Source organism: Schistocerca cancellata, chromosome 1 (assembly GCF_023864275.1).
Source record: "Schistocerca cancellata isolate TAMUIC-IGC-003103 chromosome 1, iqSchCanc2.1, whole genome shotgun sequence".
NCBI classification, from domain to species: domain Eukaryota; kingdom Metazoa; phylum Arthropoda; class Insecta; order Orthoptera; family Acrididae; genus Schistocerca; species Schistocerca cancellata.
The window spans coordinates 1,287,450,892-1,287,472,295 of NC_064626.1; the positions used below are offsets into that span (position 1 = coordinate 1,287,450,892).

The 21,404-nt window shown below is 41.7% G+C and overlaps 1 protein-coding gene across 5 annotated transcripts in view; it reads right to left on the reverse strand.

The window, feature by feature from the left end:
* The window catches only part of LOC126095120 (lysosomal alpha-mannosidase-like), a 292,752-nt gene that overhangs the window by 157,430 nt on the left and 113,918 nt on the right, over positions 1-21,404 (reverse strand). For all 5 annotated transcript variants that reach the window (XM_049909857.1, XM_049909838.1, XM_049909864.1 and 2 more), the window contains one exon: positions 10,338-10,523. In XM_049909857.1, coding sequence (XP_049765814.1) covers positions 10,338-10,523 — 186 coding nt within the window. The remainder of the gene's footprint in view (positions 1-10,337; positions 10,524-21,404) is intronic.

Consider the following 21,404-nt stretch of genomic DNA (forward strand, 5'->3'; position numbering starts at 1 on the left):
CAGCCTGCAACTTCAGAACATTTAAAAATTTCACTACTTAACTAAACTAAATATTTTTTTTTAAAAAAAAAGAGCCAATTCATTAAGAAAATATTATGCTGTATTTAAGTAAAGAGGAAAGCAATTAATGTATGATTACAGGCATTACTTCATAGAATCAGAGTTTTTACTTCCGAATATATAATGTTGCTGTTGTGGCCTTCAGTCCTGAGACTGGCTTGATGCAACTCTCCATGCTACTCTATCCTGTGCAAGCTTCTTCATCTCCCAGTACCTACTGCAGCCTACATCCTTCTGAATCTGCTTAGTGTATTCATCTCTTGGTCTCCCTCTATGATTTATACCCTCCACACTGCCTTCCAATACTATATATGTGCAGATGGATATGTGTGTTTGCGTGCGAGTGTATACCTGTCCCTTTTTCCCCCCAAGGTAAAGTCTTTCTGCTCCCAGGATTGGAATGACTACTTACCCCCTCCACATCCTTTCGTCTTTCCCTGTCCTTCCCTCTTTCCTGATGAAGCAACTGTGGGTTGTGAAAGCTTGAAATTTGTGTGTGTGTTTGTGTTTGTTATTGTTTCTATCAATGTACCAATGCTTTCGTTTGGTAAGTTACAGACTCTTTGTTTTTAGATATATTTTTCCCACGTGGAATGTTTTCTTCTATTATATATAAAATAAAGGGAAACATTCTACATGGGAAAGATATATCTATGTCTGCTTGTGTCTGTATATGTGCGGATGGATATGTGTGTGTGTGTGTGCGAGTGTATACCTGTCCTCCTTTCCCCCTAAGGTAAGTCTTTCCGCTGCCGGGATTGGAATGACTCCTTACCCCCTCCACATCCTTTTGTCTTTCCCTCTCCTTCCTTCTTTCCTGATGAAGCAACCGTGGGTTGCAAAAGCTTGAATTTTGTGTGTGTGTTTGTGTTTATGTTTTGTGTGTCTATCAACATACCAACACTTTCGTTTGGTAAGTTACATCATCTTTGTATATATATATATATATATATATATATATACAAAGATGATGTAACTTACCAAACGAAAGTGTTGGTATGTTGATAGACACACAAAACATAAACACAAACACACACACAAAATTCAAGCTTTTGCAACCCACGGTTGCTTCATCAGGAAAGAAGGAAGGAGAGGGAAAGACAAAAGGATGTGGAGGGGGTAAGGAGTCATTCCAATCCCGGCAGCGGAAAGACTTACCTTAGGGGGAAAGGAGGACAGGTATACACTCGCACACACACACACACATATCCATCCGCACATATACAGACACAAGCAGACATAGATATATCTTTCCCATGTAGAATGTTTCCCTTTATTTTATATATAATAGAAGAAAACATTCCACGTGGGAAAAATATATCTAAAAACAAAGAGTCTGTAACTTACCAAACGAAAGCATTGGTACATTGATAGAAACAATAACAAACACAAACACACACACAAATTTCAAGCTTTCACAACCCACAGTTGCTTCATCAGGAAAGAGGGAAGGACAGGGAAAGACGAAAGGATGTGGAGGGGGTAAGTAGTCATTCCAATCCTGGGAGCAGAAAGACTTTACCTTGGGGGGAAAAAGGGACAGGTATACACTCGCACGCAAACACACATATCCATCTGCACATATATAGTATTGGAAGGCAGTGTGGAGGGTATAAATCATAGAGGGAGACCAAGAGATGAATACACTAAGCAGATTCAGAAGGATGTAGGCTGCAGTAGGTACTGGGAGATGAAGAAGCTTGCACAGGATAGAGTAGCATGGAGAGTTGCATCAAGCCAGTCTCAGGACTGAAGGCCACAACAGCAACATTATATATTCGGAAGTAAAAACTCTGATTCTATGAAGTAATGCCTGTAATCATACATTAATTGCTTTCCTCTTTACTTAAATACAGCATAATATTTTCTTAATGAATTGGCTCTTTTTTTTTAAAAAAAAATATTTAGTTTAGTTAAGTAGTGAAATTTTTAAATGTTCTGAAGTTGCAGGCTGCATTACGCTGTACAATGAGCCAACAACAATGCCATACCACTTTGAGTCAGATGTACTTAAAACGTGAAAGTGATTAAATCAGGATATACTGTCATCTACAAACTGTTACATAATGCCTTTTTATGTAATAACTAATTAATAAAGAAATAACAAATAAGCCAATGCAAAGTTCTACATTTACTGAACTGATCTTGTCTTTTACATTGACCTCCTCCTGCTTCAGTGCACTTTTGCACATGCTCTAATATTTGAATGTACACTTTGCACAACTCTGCTACATGAGTTCTCAAAATTTCATTACAAATATTGTTCTTCAAGTCTTATAAGATTATTGGTGTTTTTGCATATACTTTTTCCTATACCCTGTCCCACAGATAACAGTCACAAGTGGTTAGGTCTGGCAAATGTGACAGTCACAATCCTGTGCTATCAATCCTTTCTTCTGTGAATATTTTATGAATTCATGAGACTGGCTCATGTGAAGTGTGACAGTTTGCACCATTTTGTTGAAAGATACCATATGTACATTCATGGAGGAAACACTCTCTGCTGGAAATATCACTTTACCACGAAGAAAAATGATCCTAATCCTACTCCTAATGATCCAACTCCCCAAGATACTATCCAAATTGAACCCTGCCTGGAACAGTTCCATCCTCCGTCACAGCGGGACCCACCTCCTCTTCCTTAAAATCACCCTCTCCTAACCTTCCAGGAATTTCTGACTTCCAGCCTTGCCTCTCAATCCTTCTTAAAAAACCTTAATCCTACTCCCAACATCACCACTGCTGAAGCCCAGGCTATCCGTGATCTGAAGGCTGACCAATCCATCGTCATTCTTCCGGCGGACAAGGGTTCCACGACTGTGGTACTTGATCGTCGGGAGTATGTGGCTGAGGGACTGCGTCAGCTTTCAGACAACACTACTTACAAAGTTTGCCAAGGTAATCCCATTCCTGACGTCCAGACGGAGCTTCAAGGAATCCTCGGAACCTTAGGCCCCCTACAAAACCTTTCACCTGACTCCATCAACCTCCTGACCCCACCAACACCCCACACCCCTACCTTCTACCTTCTACCTAAAATTCACAAACCCAATCATCCCGGACGTTCCATTGTAGCTGGTTACCAAGCCCCCACAGAATGCATCTCTGCCTACGTAGATCAACACCTTCAACCCATTACATGCAGTCTCCCATCCTTCATCAAAGACCCCAACCACTTTCTCGAATGCCTGGAATCCCTACCCAGTCTGTTACCACCGGAAACCATCCTTGTAACCATTGATGCCACTTCCTTATACACAAATATTCCGCATGTCCAGGGCCTCGCTGCGATGGAGCACTTCCTTTCACGCCGATCACCTGCCACCCTACCTAAAACCTCTTTCCTCATTACCTTAGCCAGCTTCATCCTGACCCACAACTAACTTCTTCACTTTCGAAGGCCAGACATACCAACAATTAAAGGGAACAGCCATGGGTACCAGGATGGCCCCCTCGTACGCCAACCTATTCATGGGTCATTTAGAGGAAGCCTTCTTGGTTACCCAGGCCTGCCAACCCAAAGTTTGGTACAGTTTTATTGATGACATCTTCATGATCTGGACTCACAGTGAAGAAGAACTCCAGAATTTCCTCTCCAACCACAACTCCTTTGGTTCCATCAGGTTCACCTGGTCCTACTCCAAATCCCATGCCACTTTCCTTGACATTGACCTCCACCTGTCCAATGGCCAGCTTCACACGTCCGTCCACATCAAACCCACCAACAAGCAACAGTACCTCCATTATGACAGCTGCCACCCATTCCACATCAAACGGTCCCTTCCGTACAGCCTAGGTCTTCATGGCAAACGAATCTGCTCCAGTCCGGAATCCTTGAACCATTACACCAACAACCTGAAAACAGCTTTCGCATCCCGCAACTACCCTCCCGACCTGGTACAGAAGCAAATAACCAGAGCCACTTCCTCATCTCTTCAAACCCGGAACCTCCCACAGAAGAACGCCAAAAGTGCCCCACTTGTGACAGGATACTTTCCGGGACTGGATCAGACTCTGAATGTGGCTCTCCAGCAGGGATATGACTTCCTCAAATCCTGCCCTGAAATAAGATCCATCCTTCATGAAATCCTCCCCACTCCACCAAGAGTGTCTTTCCGCCGTCCACCTAACCTTCGTAACCTCTTAGTTCATCCCTATGAAATCCTCAAACCACCTTCCCTACCCTCTGGCTCCTACCCTTGTAACTGCCCCCGGTGTAAAACCTGTCCCATGCACCCTCCCACCACCACCTACTCCAGTCCTGTAACCCGGAAGGTGTACACGATCAAAGGCAGAGCCACATGTGAAAGCACCCACGTGATTTACCATCTGACCTGCCTACATTGTGAAGCCTTCTATGTGGGAATGACCAGCAACAAACTGTCCATTCGCATGAATGGACACAGGCAGACAGTGTTTGTTGGTAATGAGGGTCACCCTGTCGCTAAACATGCCTTGGTGCACGGCCAGCACATCTTGGCACAGTGTTACACCGTCCGGGTTATCTGGATACTTCCCACTAACACCAACCTGTCAGAACTCTGGAGATGGGAACTTGCCCTTCAGCATATCCTCTCTTCTCGCTATCTGCCAGTCCTCAATCTCCGCTAATTTCTAATTTCAATTTGCCACCACTCATACCTCACCTGTCTTTCAACAACATCTTTGCCTCTGTACTTCCGCCTCGACTGACATCTCTGCCCAAACTCTTTGCCTTTACAAATGTCTGCTTGTGTCTGTGTATGTGCGGATGGATATGTGTGTGTGTGCGAGTGTATACCTGTCCTTTTTTCCCCCTAAGGTAAGTCTTTCCGCTCCCGGGATTGGAATGACTCCTTACCCTCTCCCTTAAAACCCACATCCTTTCGTCTTTCCCTCTCCTTCCCTCTTTCCTGATGAAGCAACTGTTTGTTGCGAAAGCTTGAATTTTGTGTGTATGTTTGTGTTTGTTTGTGTGTCTATCGACCTGCCACCGCTTTTGTTTGGTAAGTCTCATCATCTTTGTTTTTAGATATATTTTTCCCACGCGGAATGTTTCCCTCTATTATATTCATATTATTAATTTGAACCCAACAATTACATTTGTTATTCTGATTACACGCTTTTGTGTTCATTGCACAAAAGCGTGTAATCAGAATAATTGCTGGAGCTCATCCAAGATCATCCTGCAGACACTTATTTAATGAGCTAGAAATCTTCACTGTAGCCTCACAATATATATATTCACTTATGAAATTTGTTATTAACAATCCAAACGAATTCAAAAGTAATAGCAGTGTACATGGCTACAACACTAGGAGAAAGGATGATCTTCACTACTCAAGGTTAAATCTAACTTTGGCTCAGAAGGGGGTAAATTACGCTGCCATAAAAGTCTTTGGTCACTTACCTAATAGCATCAAAAGTCTGACAGATAGACATATAGCATTTAAAAGGAAATTAAAAGAATTTCTTAATGGCAACTCCTTCTACTCATTAGATGAATTTTTGGATATAGTAAGTGGGTAATTTCCCAACATCCAAAAAAAAAAAAAAAAAAAAAAGTTATTGAGTGTCATGTAATATTTTGTCTAATGTAATATCTTGTGTAGACACCTTTTATTAACCTGACAAGTTCCACATCATTACGAAGTTCGTATTCATGATCTATGGAACAAGTACTAATCTAATCTAGTGGACAAAATGTCTAAATTACACACAGATTCACTGCAAAATCTGATGGTATATGGACTAAATGCAATGCCACATCCAGCCACGATGAAATGATGGCAACAATGTGACAAAGGCGACACAGGGGTGGGTGATGCTGATTGGGAAGCCTAGATCTAGCACCAAGCAATTTTTAACTTTTCAGACAGCTAAAAGAACATAAGACAGGAAAGATTTTCCGATAATAACTTCCTCACACCTGGAAAAAACAAAGATGAATTGTTGAATATTACAAATTTCATTCAACCTATCCCCAACTGTAAACACACCAACCAGGATCATAAAAAATTCAAAAACAGCTCTAGATCAGCTTTTCATAAAAGCAGACAAACTACACCACTCAATCGAAGTCATCAGCACAGGTTACATTTATTTTATTTATTTTTTTATTTTTTTTATTTATCTCTTGTTCCGGTGATCCATGTTGTGACAGTATCACAGGATATGGAACGTGTCAATTTTACAAGCTTTTGGCCAGAATATATGGTAATACATAAAACAAAACAAAAACAGTAAACAGTAACTTAGGTCCCACTACAAAAAAATACATTTTAGATATAGATAGAGATTACAAAACAAAAAACAGTGAACGGTAACTTAGGTCCCAATACAAAAATACATTTTAGAGAGAGATAAAGATTACAAAATAATAAGTGTTACAAAGAAATAAATATTGCAAAATATATGTTCACAATAAAAATATTCGGTATTACAAATGACCATGAAGCCCAAATACTAACAGTGAATCTAAATTACATAGGACAATATCCCACAATAATTAAAATGCAATAATATAAGGCTTTTTAACTATCTGTTAAGGGCTGAAAACTGGGCAGAGGTCTATAAAGAAAATGATGTAAACTACATATTTAATTCCTTCCATGAAACATTTCTCCACCACTTCAATACTGCATTTCCACTGAAATCCAGGAAAATCGGAAACAAACACACAAACTCATGGGTAACAAAAGGGATAAGGATTTCCAGCCAAAAAAAGCGTGACTTAAAAAATCACATGAAACACCATGACATTGATGATCAGTTTAGGTCATATTGTAAGACCTATTTTAAAATCTACAGAAAAGTTATCCAACAAGCAAAGAAATTATACAATGATAAATTTATAAAGGAATCTAACAATAAAATGAAAGGTTTGTGGACAGTTGTAAAAAATGAAACAAACAGTAAGCAGCTTGTTATAAACAAAACATTAAAACTAAACCTAAATGATGAAGTCACATCAGATCCCCAAAAAATAGTAAATGGTTTTAATGACTATTTTAGCAAAATAGCAGAAAACCTGATAAAGAACAACTGCCACAGACCAAATACTCAACATCAAACACTAATAGAAATCATACCAGTACAGGCATCAATGTTTCTTCACAAAGTCTCCAATACTGAAGAACTTACAGCTATAAAAGGACTAAAGAATAAGTACTCCAGTGGCAGTGACAACATTCCTGATTTAATTGTAAAGAAATGTGGAGAATCCATTGTAGAACCCCTAACCCACATAATAAATGCATCCTTTACAAATGGAGTATTCCCTGACCTACTAAAGACTTCTAAAATTACCCCACTTCACAAAAGGGCTCTAAAAATGATGTAGCCAATTACAGGCCCATAGCACAACTCAGCTCATCCTCAAAAATATTTGAAAAATTATTTTACACCAGATTGGAAGACTTTACTAATAAACTATCCTTATTAACAAAACACCAGCATGGGATTTTTTTTTTCCGTGGGTGTTTGTGTTGTCCTCATCATTTCATCATCATCCAGGAAAGTGGCGAAATTGGACTGAGCAAAGGTTGGGAAATTGTACGGGCGCTGATAACCACGCAGTTGAGCGCCCCACAAACCAAACATCATCTCTCCAAAACACCAGCATGGTTTTAGAAAGCAAAAGACAACTACCACAGCTATTTATGAGTATCTCAACAAAACCTTAAAAGCACTGGATAATAAGGAAATCACTACTGGTATCTTTTTAGATTTATCCAAAGCCTTTGATGTAATTGACCATACCATACTCCTTAAGAAGTTAGCAAATAAAGGTATAAGAGGAATTGCAAACAAATGGTTAGAATCTTACCTGTCACACTGATTTCAAAAAGTTGAAATTAATTCTGAAAAAAAGAATACAACCACCCATCAATCTACTGTTCACTCCTGTGACACAATGCCTATTAGATATGGTGTGCCACAAGGCTCAATCCTGGGACCCATACTGTTTCTGCTATACATTGATGATATAAGCATGAAGCTTGCTACAGGACATACCACACTATTTGCCGATGACACAAGTATACTAATAACAGGTACTGATACAGAGGACCACAACCAAAAAATTGAACCGCTTATGTTGTCACTCTGCAAATGATTCAACAAGAACAAACTGATTATAAACATACAGAAAACAACGTACATCAACTTCAGACTCTCATCCCAAAAACAAGAAATGCCTGGTGTGATTCTAAATAACCAAGAACTTATGTGTGTGGACTCCGTCAAGTTTCTTGGCATATGGCTTGAAGAAAATCTTAAGTGGGAGACTCACACAAATTATATCTCAAAAAAGCTCTCAACTGTGTGTTACATTTTAAGGATACTCAAAAAATCAGTCACAAAATCTGTTCTCATACGTGTATATTATGCTTACTTCCATTCTACATTACAGTATGGAATCATATTTTGGGGGAACTCACCTGGAGGTAGATATATTTTCAAAATGCAAAAAAAGGCAATACGCATAATATGTAATCTAAGACATAACGAATCATGCAGACAACATTTCTAAACAAATGGCATTATGACACTGCCCTCTGCTTACATTTATAATATTGTCTCATTTGTCAAGTCATACCTGTTAAACAATGACTGCACACTAAAATTCAATGGAGATATTCATAACTATGCAAGAAGGCAGCAATCTGACCTACATATGATTCAGTCCAGAACTACCTGCTACCAAAAAAGTGTTTTAAATGTTGGGATACAAATGTATAACTATTTACCCAATGAAATCAAAGCAACAAAGAACCCAAGAGCCTTCACACATAAGTTAAAAAAAATATCTCTTGGACCATTGCTTTTATGCAGTTGATCGTTTTTTTGAAAGGGGTTAATAATGTAAACAATATGATAAATGTTCAATTAGGTCTGAAAATTATATACTGTGCATGTCTATGAAATATACTGGATTATTATATACTGTGCATGTCTATGAAATACACTGGACTACTTTACTATTAAATTTGTATTGGCTGTTTATATTTTACCATACAACATTTGTATGTACTGTTTTGTTAAAGATAGCTAACTTCCTCATTGCAAAATAATGTAAATTCAATTTATTAACAATTACTTGCAAATATGTTCTCTTGACCTGTCCAATATCGTATGTACAACCTTACAATTCTATGGTTTGTATTAACTGTTTTGTTTAAGATAGATAATTTCCTTGCTACAAAATAATGTAAAAATCAATTTGTAAAAATTACATGTAAATAGCTCTCTTGACCTGTCCAATATCATATGTACAGCTGTACAATACTATGATTGCCTGGATCAATAAAAATACAATACAATACAGTCACACAGTAGTTTTCTAATGGCTCTGTGAACAGAACAAATTGCTAGAATGTTCCAACCATTGTGTACAGAGGCTTGGTGACTATGATGAAAGATTGTGTCATATATCTGTGTCTCTTTGAAGTGTAGTGGAACATTGAATAAAAGTTACTTGGCATGCCACAATAATGTGTAACCTACTTGTTAAAGCCCACTTTTATAACTGTAAGAAGAAAAAAAAAAAAAAACATATAACATCTTCGTATTCAAGGAAATGCTAAATACTTGTAACAAATCTGATGAAGTTTGTTCAATGTGTTCAGTTCAAATGCTGTGAACTTGAGGAAAGTGCACAACCACACAATATTTATATATCATTTGTTTCATGTGAGCAATGAACTGAGCTAAACATCAGAACTACAACTGATGACTGAGTACTGCCTCTGCAACATACTGTTAATAAAAACTTAAAATTTACTGCCAAATTATGTTAAGTTCTTATTTTCATTTATTTCTGAACGTCTTTTTTGCTATTGGCTTACTTTCAAGGAGGATAAAGATATTTTGTTCCTATCTTTTATGATTCCTTCTATCAATAGTTTCAAACACACATTTTATAAAACACTGTTTGTATTCTGTCAGACAGCTTGTGAAATGTCTTATATTCTAGGGATTTTAAATTAGTCCTATTCTTGTATTATTGTAGTTATGTTCACATCTGTCACACTTGTCTGTCAGGCGGAAACATACAGTTACATTTTACTTGGGTAAACACAAGAAATTGTTTCCCTGAAAGGAGATAAAAGGGAAAACAACATATAGTACACCAATTGTTTAATTCATAATTGATTATGAAGTCTCTAGGAAAATGTTTAACTTTTATGCTGAAAACAGGAAAATAATGTCTGGTACTGATCATAAAAAAAGGAAATGTTAAACTTTGTTAAAAAACATCATATTGTCAAAATAATAATAACAATAACATATTTTACCTCAGTCCCCACGTGAATTGGTCTATTGTTGACTGATAGTGTGTAGCTGCTTCATCATTCATGCTCCAGGCACCACCAACAATCTCCAGCTGGCCAGAGTTGATAAGGTCTATCACTTGTTGTCGCTTAGATTCATTATGATCCAGCCACCATTTCCACAAGAAGGCAGTCTCAACATATATAAATCTGAGAAATTATAATAACAAATAGTTAATCAATGTGAGTATTATTATTCTGGCGAATTAATTAACTTAACACGCAGCCTACATTCACCAAAATATGAATGCTGGTTGCCACATTTTCAGTTAGCAGAGCTGTCAAGATATAACCACATGAGAGCATTAGGAAAACAATAAAATTGTTTGATAAATAAAAATACATTTGAACATCTACAGTCAAATTAGGCTCTCTATTAGCATTTTTTTCTGTGTGTATACAGTTGTAGCTCTACAGCTGAGAGTGGTAACATGAAAATCTCTCTATATCCTTTTTATGTGACTCATTTTGTTTGCATGTCTGCCTGTGGTATGTGTTTATGTATTTTAAATAATGTAAAATTTCTTGCTTACCAACCATTAACAGCATTGACAGTTTATATTATTTGAATTTAGGACCGCATCCATATTCCAGATGCCACCTGAATAACACTTATTGTACCACTTTCATTATACATCCTGTGTACTCCATTTTTAGAAGATATACAGGATAGAAAACTGTTATTATGCCTCTGAATAAGATCAGAAGTCTCTTCTTTGAGTAATGTGACTATTTTATAGTAGTGCCACAAGCTGTGGTGCATGCTGTGTGGTGCAGAGGTCAGTGTTGCTGGCTGACATGCTGTGGGGCTCCACTTCAAACCTGACCAAGAGCAATTATTTGTTATTTAGTATCTATCATTTCTGGAAGGTTCTTGAAATACCTTATGTTTGTATATTTGGGAGTATTCAGTGTCCGTACAAACACCAGCATTCTGGAATACTCAATGACTGTTTGTTGGTTGATTTGGGGGAGGGAACCAAACAGCAAGGTCATCAGTCCCATTGAATTGGGGAAGGGGGGAGAAGGAAGTTGACCATGCCCTTTCAAAGGAACCATCCTGACATTTGCCCAATGTGATTTATGGAAATCATAGAAAACTTAAATCAGGATGGCAGGACGCTGATTTGAACTGTTGTCCTCCCAAATACAAGTCCAGTGTGCTAACCACTACGTTTAGCATTTAGATTAGATTTGATTAGTTTTTCCATTCCATAGATCCGTGCTGAGGAGATCCTTGTGGATGGGGAACATTATTGTTTTTTTTTTTTTTTAAGCTGAAATAACCATACTAATAGTATATATACAATAAATCATTTGTTTCTATAAAAAATTCATCAATGGAGTAAAAGGAGTTGGCCACTAGTAAGTCTTTCAGGCTCCTTTTAAACTGATCTTTATTTATAACTAAACTTTTTGTTTGCTGGCAAATTATTTAAGATGAGTGTTCCTGAGTAGTGGACTCCTTTTTGAACTAAAGTAATGTAATTTCTTCCCATTCTGATGATGACTGATGACTTAATTCACTAGTCCCTTGCACTGACACCCTTTGTTTCCTGTTAGCGAAGTATGACTTGAACCATTTTGCAGCACTGCCCGTGACACCATAGAATTCTAATTTATTTAAAAGGATGGTGTGATTCACACAATCAAATGCCTTTGACAAATCACAGAAAATACCTGCTGCTTGTAATTTGTTATTTAATGAATTAAGTACATTTTCGCTGCAGGTATATATATATATATATATATATATATATATATATATATATATATATATATATATATATATATATATATATATATATATATATATAGTTATAATAGAAGGAAACATTCCACATAGGAAAAATATACCTAAAAACAAAGATGATGTGACTTACCAAATGAAAGTGCTGGCAGGTCGACAGACACACAAACGAACACAAACATACACACAAAATTCAAGCTTTCGCAACAAACTGTTGCCTCATCAGGAAAGAGGGCAGGAGAGGGAAAGACGAAAGGATGTGGGTTTTAAGGGAGAGGGTAAGGAGTCATTCCAGTCCCGGGAGCAGAAAGACTTACCTTAGGGGGAAAAAGAGACGGGTATACACTCGCACACACACACACATATCCATCCACACATATCCATCCAAATTTCAAGCTTTCGCAACCCATGGTTGCTTCGTCAGGAAAGAGGGAAGGAGAGGGAAAGATGAAAGGATGTCTGCTTGTGTGGATGTGTACCTTTCATACTGTGGAGCAGTTACGAGTAAGATAGAACATGTGCTGAAAAGACATAGCCTGTGGCCAGTGTTCCAGCCTGGCTCCATGGTAAGAGATGTATTACATCCAATTAAAGGCAACATAGGTCTTTGAGTTCCTGGAGTGTACGGTGTTGCCTGTGAATACGGTAGCACTGGCATAGGTCAAACTATTTGCACTGTTGCGAAGCACTGTGCAGAGCATCGTGACACATCAAACAAAGAGAACCTGAGAAGTTGGCCTTGTCTGTATTTTGCCTAGAAAGTGAGCATAAAATAAAATTTGAAAAATGTGAATTTTGCCTCGAGCACCGTCACACGTGGATTCTGTTACCAAAGAAGTGGCCAAAATTAGAATAAACAGCAATAATTTTAACAGAGATCAAGGCACAAATGCACACTTAGTAGGCCACGGATTGGGATTTTGCATTGAGTTAGGGGTTGAACTGGAAAAATCACACTGGAGATCTGCTGAAACGTTTGAGTTCAGCTACTTATGCTATTAGGATCGTTGCAAATTTTGGCGATATACATCTGAGTAAATTAGCTTACCGTGCCTATTTTCATTCTCTGATTTCGTATGGCATCACATTCTGGGGTAACTCATCATTGAGTAAAAGAGTGTTCATTGCACAAAAGCGTGTAATCAGAATAATTGCTGGAGCTCATCCAAGATCATCCAGCAGACACTTATTTAAGGAGCTAGAGATCTTCACTGTAGCCTCACAATATATATATTCACTTATGAAATTTGTTATTAACAATCAGAATGAATTCAAAAGTAATAGCAGTGTACATGGCTACAACACTAGGAGAAAGGATGACCTTCACTACTCAAGGTTAAATCTAACTTTGGCTCAGAAGGGGGTAAATTATGCTGCCACAAAAGTCTTTGGTCACTTACCTAATAGCATCAAAAGTCTGACAGATAGCCATATAGCATTTAAAAGGAAATTAAAAGAATTTCTTAATGGCAACTCCTTCTGCTCATTAGATGAATTTTTGGATATAGTAAGTGGGTAATTTCCCAACATCCAAAAAAAAAAGTTATTGAGTGTCATGTAATATTTTGTCTAATGTAATATCTTGTATAGACATCTTTTATTAACCTGACACGTTCCACATCATTACGAAGTGTCGTATTCATGATCTAAGGAACAAGTACTAATCTAATCTAATCTGAGTGAAAGCAAAGAGTCAGCTTGACGCTTGTAGGTACTTAGGAGTGTCAGTTTCTAACATGGTACCAGTTGCTCACACATTTTAAGGTCATTTGATACCATGATAGGCTGGAGCTGCTAGAGCTACCCACTTGCTTTCCACACATGTGCCACTCCAGTGCATCTGGAAGATTCCAGACACTGTCATTACATCTATATAAAGTATTGGAGGTGACTAGGAAATGCTGTTAATATTCAAGACATGATGAAATGAAACTCCTGAGCTATGCCTCCATACAGTAGAGAGTGGTCAACATCACTTTATGTGACAGTGAACGCAAACAGGGACCAAAGGATGATCAGAATAAGTCATCGCTCAAGCATTTGCTGGGCAGGGCACACTCTTGCCATGGAAATGAGAAACAATTTCCAAAGGCGGAAGAACCTGCTGATGGTCAATGACGTAGGAAGTGGAAGGCAACGGGAAAACACCACATTAAAGAACTAGGTTATCCCAAGAATCAGCAGTAAACCATGGCTGTACCTTTAGTGAAATTTTCCAGAGATAAAATAATCCCCCAATCAGATCTCCAGATGGGGACTGCAAAATATACAGACATGGTGAAGGAAAAGAATCCCAATTTTAACATAGAAACTTGAAATGTCAGAACACTGTTTCAGTGTAGCAAACTAGGAATCTAAAACTTGAAATGAAACGACTGGAAATTGATATCCTAGGCATATCAGAGATGAGATGGCCCCTGCCAGTGATTTCTAGTCTGAAGAATACAGAGTTGTGGCGTAGAGCGCCATAAATATCGATATTTGTTCTGTGCGTAAGTGTACTATCTTTGAGGAGAGGGCTTTGGGCAGGATGTTGTACACTAACGAGTTAGCCTCCAGACTTGTATCTGTGTAGAAGCTAAATGCGAATAAATCTCTATCCGAGAGAATCCTCATTGTTTACCTACAACTATTCCATATTCCCTCACTGGTGACCCCGTTTCTGTGTAATATGCGTCCGAGTTAACGCCCGAAGGTTATTTACCCGCCTACCGCGCCGGGTTTCTCCGCGATCTCGAGGGCCTTTGTTCAGCTCCAGACAATGGCCTTTCAGCCTTCACCGCCGCCCGGATTCCAGCAACATCTCACCAGCACTCCTGCCATTGTAACGGACATGCCGCAAGAATCTTCGGAATCCTTCAGCCAGAACATGCAGTGGAATTCATCAAGTGCTGCCAGTTTCTTCCAACCGCCAACGGTCATGGACTGAGGCTTTGTTAGCCTGGACCTTCCCACGTGTTCTCCACAGAGTGTTGGTCGGAACATTCCTACTCCTGTTTCGAACACACAATTCAATACAGTTCTTGGTGTCGAGTGAGGTTTTGCTACTTTGGAAAATCCAGTAGTAAATTCAAACTCGAATCAGTTCCCGCCACATGTGTATCCTTCCGCGCCGGCTAGTCAACAGGTGTTCAATGCTCGCCAAACAGCAAATATCACACCAAGTGTGCATCCTAGTGGATGTGTGTGGGGTCCTTGTGTTGCTTCTAATCAAGTCAACAATTCTGTGCTGGACAGTAATTACTCCGATATCTACAACCAGCCCCACCACTCATGGTCGAGTGAATACTGTGTGCATAACAGACATTCACCGGCGTACTTAAGCACTTGTGGCTTCTCTCCAAGCTACCACGTCAGTGAGAATGCACATTTTGACTACGATCCTAACACCGTTCGAGCGTCCGTCGCTTCTCAGCCGCCCCCCCAGCGTCAAGTGAATTTCACGATTCCCGCATTACGGGACACCAATAATTCGGACTCGCAATCTTCTGCATGCTCTACTTCCGTCCGAAGTAATAGGCGCACCTCCGCAGTGACTGCAGTGCCGAATCCGACGAAATTACCAGACTTCAAACCCACTTACCTGGAGTTCTGGTTTAACCTGGTTGAGCAAACATTCAATGTCTGTGCTTTGGACGACGATGCACGCTTCACCTGCCTCATGAACGATCTTCACGACCGTGTCGGGCCCCCCCAGCAGGGAAGTATGCTGTGGCGAAACAGACGATACTAGAGCGCGTCTCTAAAACCAGGAGAGAAAATGTGCGACAGCTCATGTACGAAGAGCGTCTCGGTGACAGGTCTCCGTCCCAGCTGTGGCGGTGCATTCGTCTTCTCATCGATGAGCAAGTTATGCCTGATGACACGCTCGCAGAAATCTGGACTGAAAAGCTGCCTTTGCCTGTCCAGACTGCAATCTCTGCGTATGAAGATAGGCCAGTAAATGAACGTTTATGCGCCGCCGACAGAGCATACTCCGCCAGGCAATGTGAGCTCCGTGCACTGCATTCTGGACGTGAGCGCACTAAGACGCTTTCTGACGCCACGCCCTTGTCTGTTGCTGCTAATAACAAGTTTGTTAAACTAGCTGCCCGGCCTGCACCTTCAATTCCCCGCAACGACAGTGCATCGGCCTCTGTGGAAGACTCTGGGGCACATACTCCATCACCTAGCAACTACCCACAGGATCACAGGCCCGCCCTACCTTACTGTTTCTTCCACGCGAGATTCGGGGAGCAAGCTCGCAAATGCCAGTCACCGTGTTCTTACCCAAACTCCAACCGCAAGTAGGCTACGGTGCCACCTCCTGCGATGTAAACAACGGGCACCATCCCACGTTGCACTCCGTTTCGGACAACAACAGTAAGTGTGGTCGAGTCTGTGTTCGCGATTTACGATCAGGTGTATGTTTTCTGGTAGACACTGATGCAGATGTCTCTTTGCTGCCAGTTCGCCTAGCAACCAGTAAAATGCAACCACACAAAACAGTACTTCGTGCAGTGAACTTGTCTACCCTACGGTGTTCGGGTTCCTCTTTGTATACAGTGAAACTTTCGCCCGAGTGCAAGCTGGAGTGGACGTTTCTAGTGTCAAAAATTGAAGAACCTATTCTCGGAATTGATTTCCTCAAGCACTATCAGTTGTCACTAGATTTTGTGCAAAATACTGTGTTTTACTCCCCCCCCCCCCCCCCCTTAACAAACATATTCCTTTCGCTTCGCCGAGTGACAGTTCGGCTAACACCAAACATGTGTGCTGTGCTAAGAAGTGTGTAAACCTATCCTTGGAGCTGCAATCTTGGACAAACAAGTGGCTAGTGGAGTGCGCCAAGTCTTCGAAGTTGCGGATGGAACGTATGGAAATGCTGCTGCATCTCCGCGACATACACCATGAGTTGGCCTCCACACAACAGCGCCTCGCGGCACTACAAGCAGACGACTCGTCGGCTACAGACAAGGTTAGTCCGTGCCAAACTGGTGTTCCCGTGCCCGCGCACGTTAACGACAATGTTGTGAACTCTGTAAACTATGTCAGCACCCCGTTTTGTAATGATAGGGTATGCCCGAGTGCTCATGCTCCTTGCGTTCCGAATGGACAATTAACTTGCCAAGCTCGTGGCAATGAACTACGGCCATCTGCTGTTCGGCCACACCCACTCGTGCCTACAGCGCTCGTAGCGGCACGGCCCGCTACTAAGAACCATTGTACCAACCTCGCCCATGTTAACACGTGTGCGGCCTTTTACGCAGCCTACGAGCGGGTGGCACACCTGTACTTCCGTGCCCTCAGCGCCACAGCTTGGCCCGTCCGCCACTGCCTGCTCCGCTTCACGGACATCTGACTGTCATGCCGCGCCACGTATTGCAGTAGTCACTAATGGCACAGTTCATCAGTTACATCTAACCGATGGGCCGCCCATATCACAACGCCCACGCCACCTCAAGCCGGAATTTATGAAAATTGCAAAAGAACAATTGGACGATCTGTTACAAAAGGGAATAATTGAACCCTATTCCGGTTGCTGGGCTATTCCTATCCTGTTTGACCAAAAGAAAGACGGTACTTGGCATATGGTTGGAGACTATAGGCGTTTAAATGCCCGCACCATCATTGATAAATATCCGGTCCCACACATCGCAGACTTCAATCGTGCGCTCGCAGGTGCACAGTACATCTCTGTTTTGGACTGTAAGCACGCATTTCATCAGATTCCTGTGGCTCCGGAGGACATTGAAAAGACTGCCATAACCACTCCCTTCGAGCTGTTCCAATACAAATTTATGCCGTTTGGGTTGAAAAACGCCCCCCAAACGTGGCAGCGTTTCATCAATCAAACTTTATCCCATCTAGACTTTTGTTTCGTATACATGGACGACATATTGGTTTTTGCTTCTACTTTGGAACAGAGTGAGGAGCGTGTTCAAGTCGTGACAGATATTTTAGCAGCGACTGATATTGAACTGAACAATAAAAAGACTCAATTGCACCAGTCATCCATCACATTCCTAAGTTATGTTGCATCATCGGATGGTCTGACACTACCACAGGACAAGATCAAGCCTGTTCTCGAGATGCTACGCCCCCAGACCTATAGGGAATTATGCAGGTTCATCGGAACAGTTAATTATTACCGTAAACATTTGCCAGCCGCTTCTGCAGTGCAGGCTCCTCTCACAGATGCTCTTGCTGGCCCACAAACTTCTGGCACCCGCCAGGTACCATGGACACCAGACATGGACAAGGCATTTAATGAACTCAAACAGCTGTTGGCCTCCACTGTCACTATTGCTCACCCACGGGCGGACGCCACAATGTTTATCACTACTGACACTAGTGACAATGCTATCGGCGCAGCAGTGAGTCAGACATACAACGATGTTACAACCCCCCTGCAGTTTTTCTCAAAAAAGCTAAACAACGCGCAGGAGAAATACTCAGCATTCGACAGAGAATTACTTGCAGTTTATGAGGCCATAAGACACTTCAGAACTGATGTTGAGGGACGAGATTTCTATGTGCTCACTGATCACAAGCCGTTGGTTCCTGCCATAAAAAATCCTGCGGCTGATCTGCCCCCACGACGCTTTCGTCACATCGATTACATCTTGCAATTTACAAATGACATTCGCTACATCCGAGGAGCGGACAATGTGGTCGCTGATTTTCTCTCGCGTGTTGGTGCTGTCACAACCTTAATTGACTTAACGGACCTACCTCGGTTGCAATCGGCAGACCCCGATACCGTGTAGTTAATTTCAGACCACAGCTCCTCTCTCCAACCGGTACGCTCTACTTTCCCTGGCATATCTGACTTAGTGTGGTGTGATGAATCGACTGGTACATTGTGGCCATTCATTCCTAAGCCCCTTCAACGCCAGGTCTTTGACAAACTACACACATTAGCACACCCCGGTGTCAAAGCTTCCACCCGTCTGGTAGCTGACGGTTTGTCTGGAGAGACATGCGCCGTGACTGTCAGTCTTGGGCAAGGGCATCCATGGTGTGTCAACAGAACAAAGTTTCCAGGCACATTTCTCCACCCCTTGGCTGTTTTGCCCAACCACCAGGCCGGTTTCACCATGTTCATGTCAACCTTGTAGGCCCTTTGCCCCCCTCCGAGGGTTTCCGTTACTTGTTTACAGCTATTGACAGGATGACTCGGTGGGCTGAGGCTGTGCCTATTCCGAACATTACCTCTGAGACAGTAAGTCGAGCATTCTTAGATTCGTGGATCTCTAGATTTGGCTCACCTGTTTACCTCACCACTGACGATGGGCGACAATTCGAGTCTTCAGTTTTCTCTGACTTATGTAAAATGTGTGATATTGTCAAAATTCATACTTCTGCATACCACCCCCAAAGCAATGGGCTTGTCGAGCGATGGCATCACACCTTAAAGTCTGCCCTGCGTTGCCATGACTCACTATGGACAGAGGCACTGCCCTTTGTGCTTCTTGGCCTTCGTGCGACTTTCAAGGAAGACCCCAAGGGTTCCGTAGCCGAGTTTGTGTATGGCCAACCTGTGGTTTTACCTGGAGAATCAGTCACTCCGACCCCACTTCCACGGCCCTCTGAACTCCCTTCACTTCTCGAGCGGGTGCGCTTGCACTGCAGCAAAATTCAGCCGCCACCTCCGGCTGCTCATACACCTCCGCGCGTGTACGTAACGCGCACGCTAGATTCTTGTGAGTACGTGTTTCTCAGAGACGACTCAGTCAAAGCCCCGCTTCAGTCACCCTACACAGGTCCTTAGAAGGTCATCAAATGCTCTGAGAATAACATGGATCTCCTCATAAAAGACTCTGTAACCACGGTCTCATTCAACCGAGCGAAACCAGCTTTCATTGAGCCTTAGGTGAACCTCCCTGATTCTGCCCCTATTTCTCCCACTCCTGCTTTGAGCGGCCATCCATCTTCCCACACCATGCATTTGGGTATTGATTCTCCACAGCGTGTTTCTCTGCCGAGCACTGCTCCTTCTCCGCGTTCATCTAATTCAAGTGGCCAATCTTTTCGGGGCTTCACTCCTCACAGCCCTCGCAGTCGAACTGCCAACCACTCGGATTCTACCATTGTGTTACCATCTTCGTGTGACAGCTCTTTGTCACGCCGTTCAATCCACGCTGGCTCCTCGTTGCCTTCGGTCACGCTCCCTCGTCTGTCAGCTGATCGCCCGAGGTTGTCTCCTGCGCAGTCCAGTGCACCTGCCACCCCCCTCTTAGCAGATGCTTCCCCCTGCCATGGCTTTCCCACACCTCCCTGCCTCCCTACCATTGCTCGTACAGGTGCCATCCAAGAATTCACAACACATGTGCACCCTGATGACATACATAAATTATCTGTTGTCATAGATGGCGATACGGTGTGTGTGGTACTCGCGTGTGACAATATTGAGGGAGGAAGTGCAGAATCTCGTGTGGTGCGCTGCTTTAAATTGAGCAGAAGTGCTGCGTGTGGCAATTTGCGTGCCTTTGTTAGGCCTTCTGGCAAGGTGATTCGCCGCCTGCCGGCTGACGAAGTGCTACACCTTCACTCCAGGACGGGACGTCGTCTTCAGCCGCTGGCGTCGCTTGCTGACTTCACCGTCGACGTACCGGGTTTCGCCCCCCCCGGTCTCCTACCAGTTGACCGCTTCCGCCTGACGCAGAAGAACTGTGCGTTACCTTCCTAACTTCTTACCCCTCCCCATTCACAGGGACGTACTCCATACTGTTATTTGTTTTGTGCATAAGTGTGCTATCTTTGAGGAGAGGGCTTTGGGCAGGATGTTGGACGCTAACGAGTTAGCCTCCGGACTTGTATCTGTGTAGAAGCTAAATGTGAATAAATCTGTATCTGAGAGAATCCTAGTTGTTTACCTACAACTATTCCATATTCCCTCAGAGTCATTCACACCAGAACTGACCAGAATAGACCAGGAATGTGAGGAGTTGGAATAATTTTGATGAAAAAACTATGGTTCATGAGTCAAGGGGTATGTGAAATATAGCTTTCAAATAATACTAGTCAGACTTTAAACCAAACCAAAAGACACTGTGATAATACAAGTATACATGCCAACATCCAGATAAGAAGATGCAGCCATTGACAAAATATATGAAGAAATAAGTAATGCAATAGAAATGTTAAGGGAGATGAAAACCTTATTGCCATGGGGGACTGGAATGTGATTGTGGATGAAGAACAAGAAGGAATTGTTGGCAAATGTGGACTTGGAAGAAGAAATGAAAGAGGAGATTGACTAATCTAATTCTGCTTGAGGCACCAGTTAGTTGTTGTAA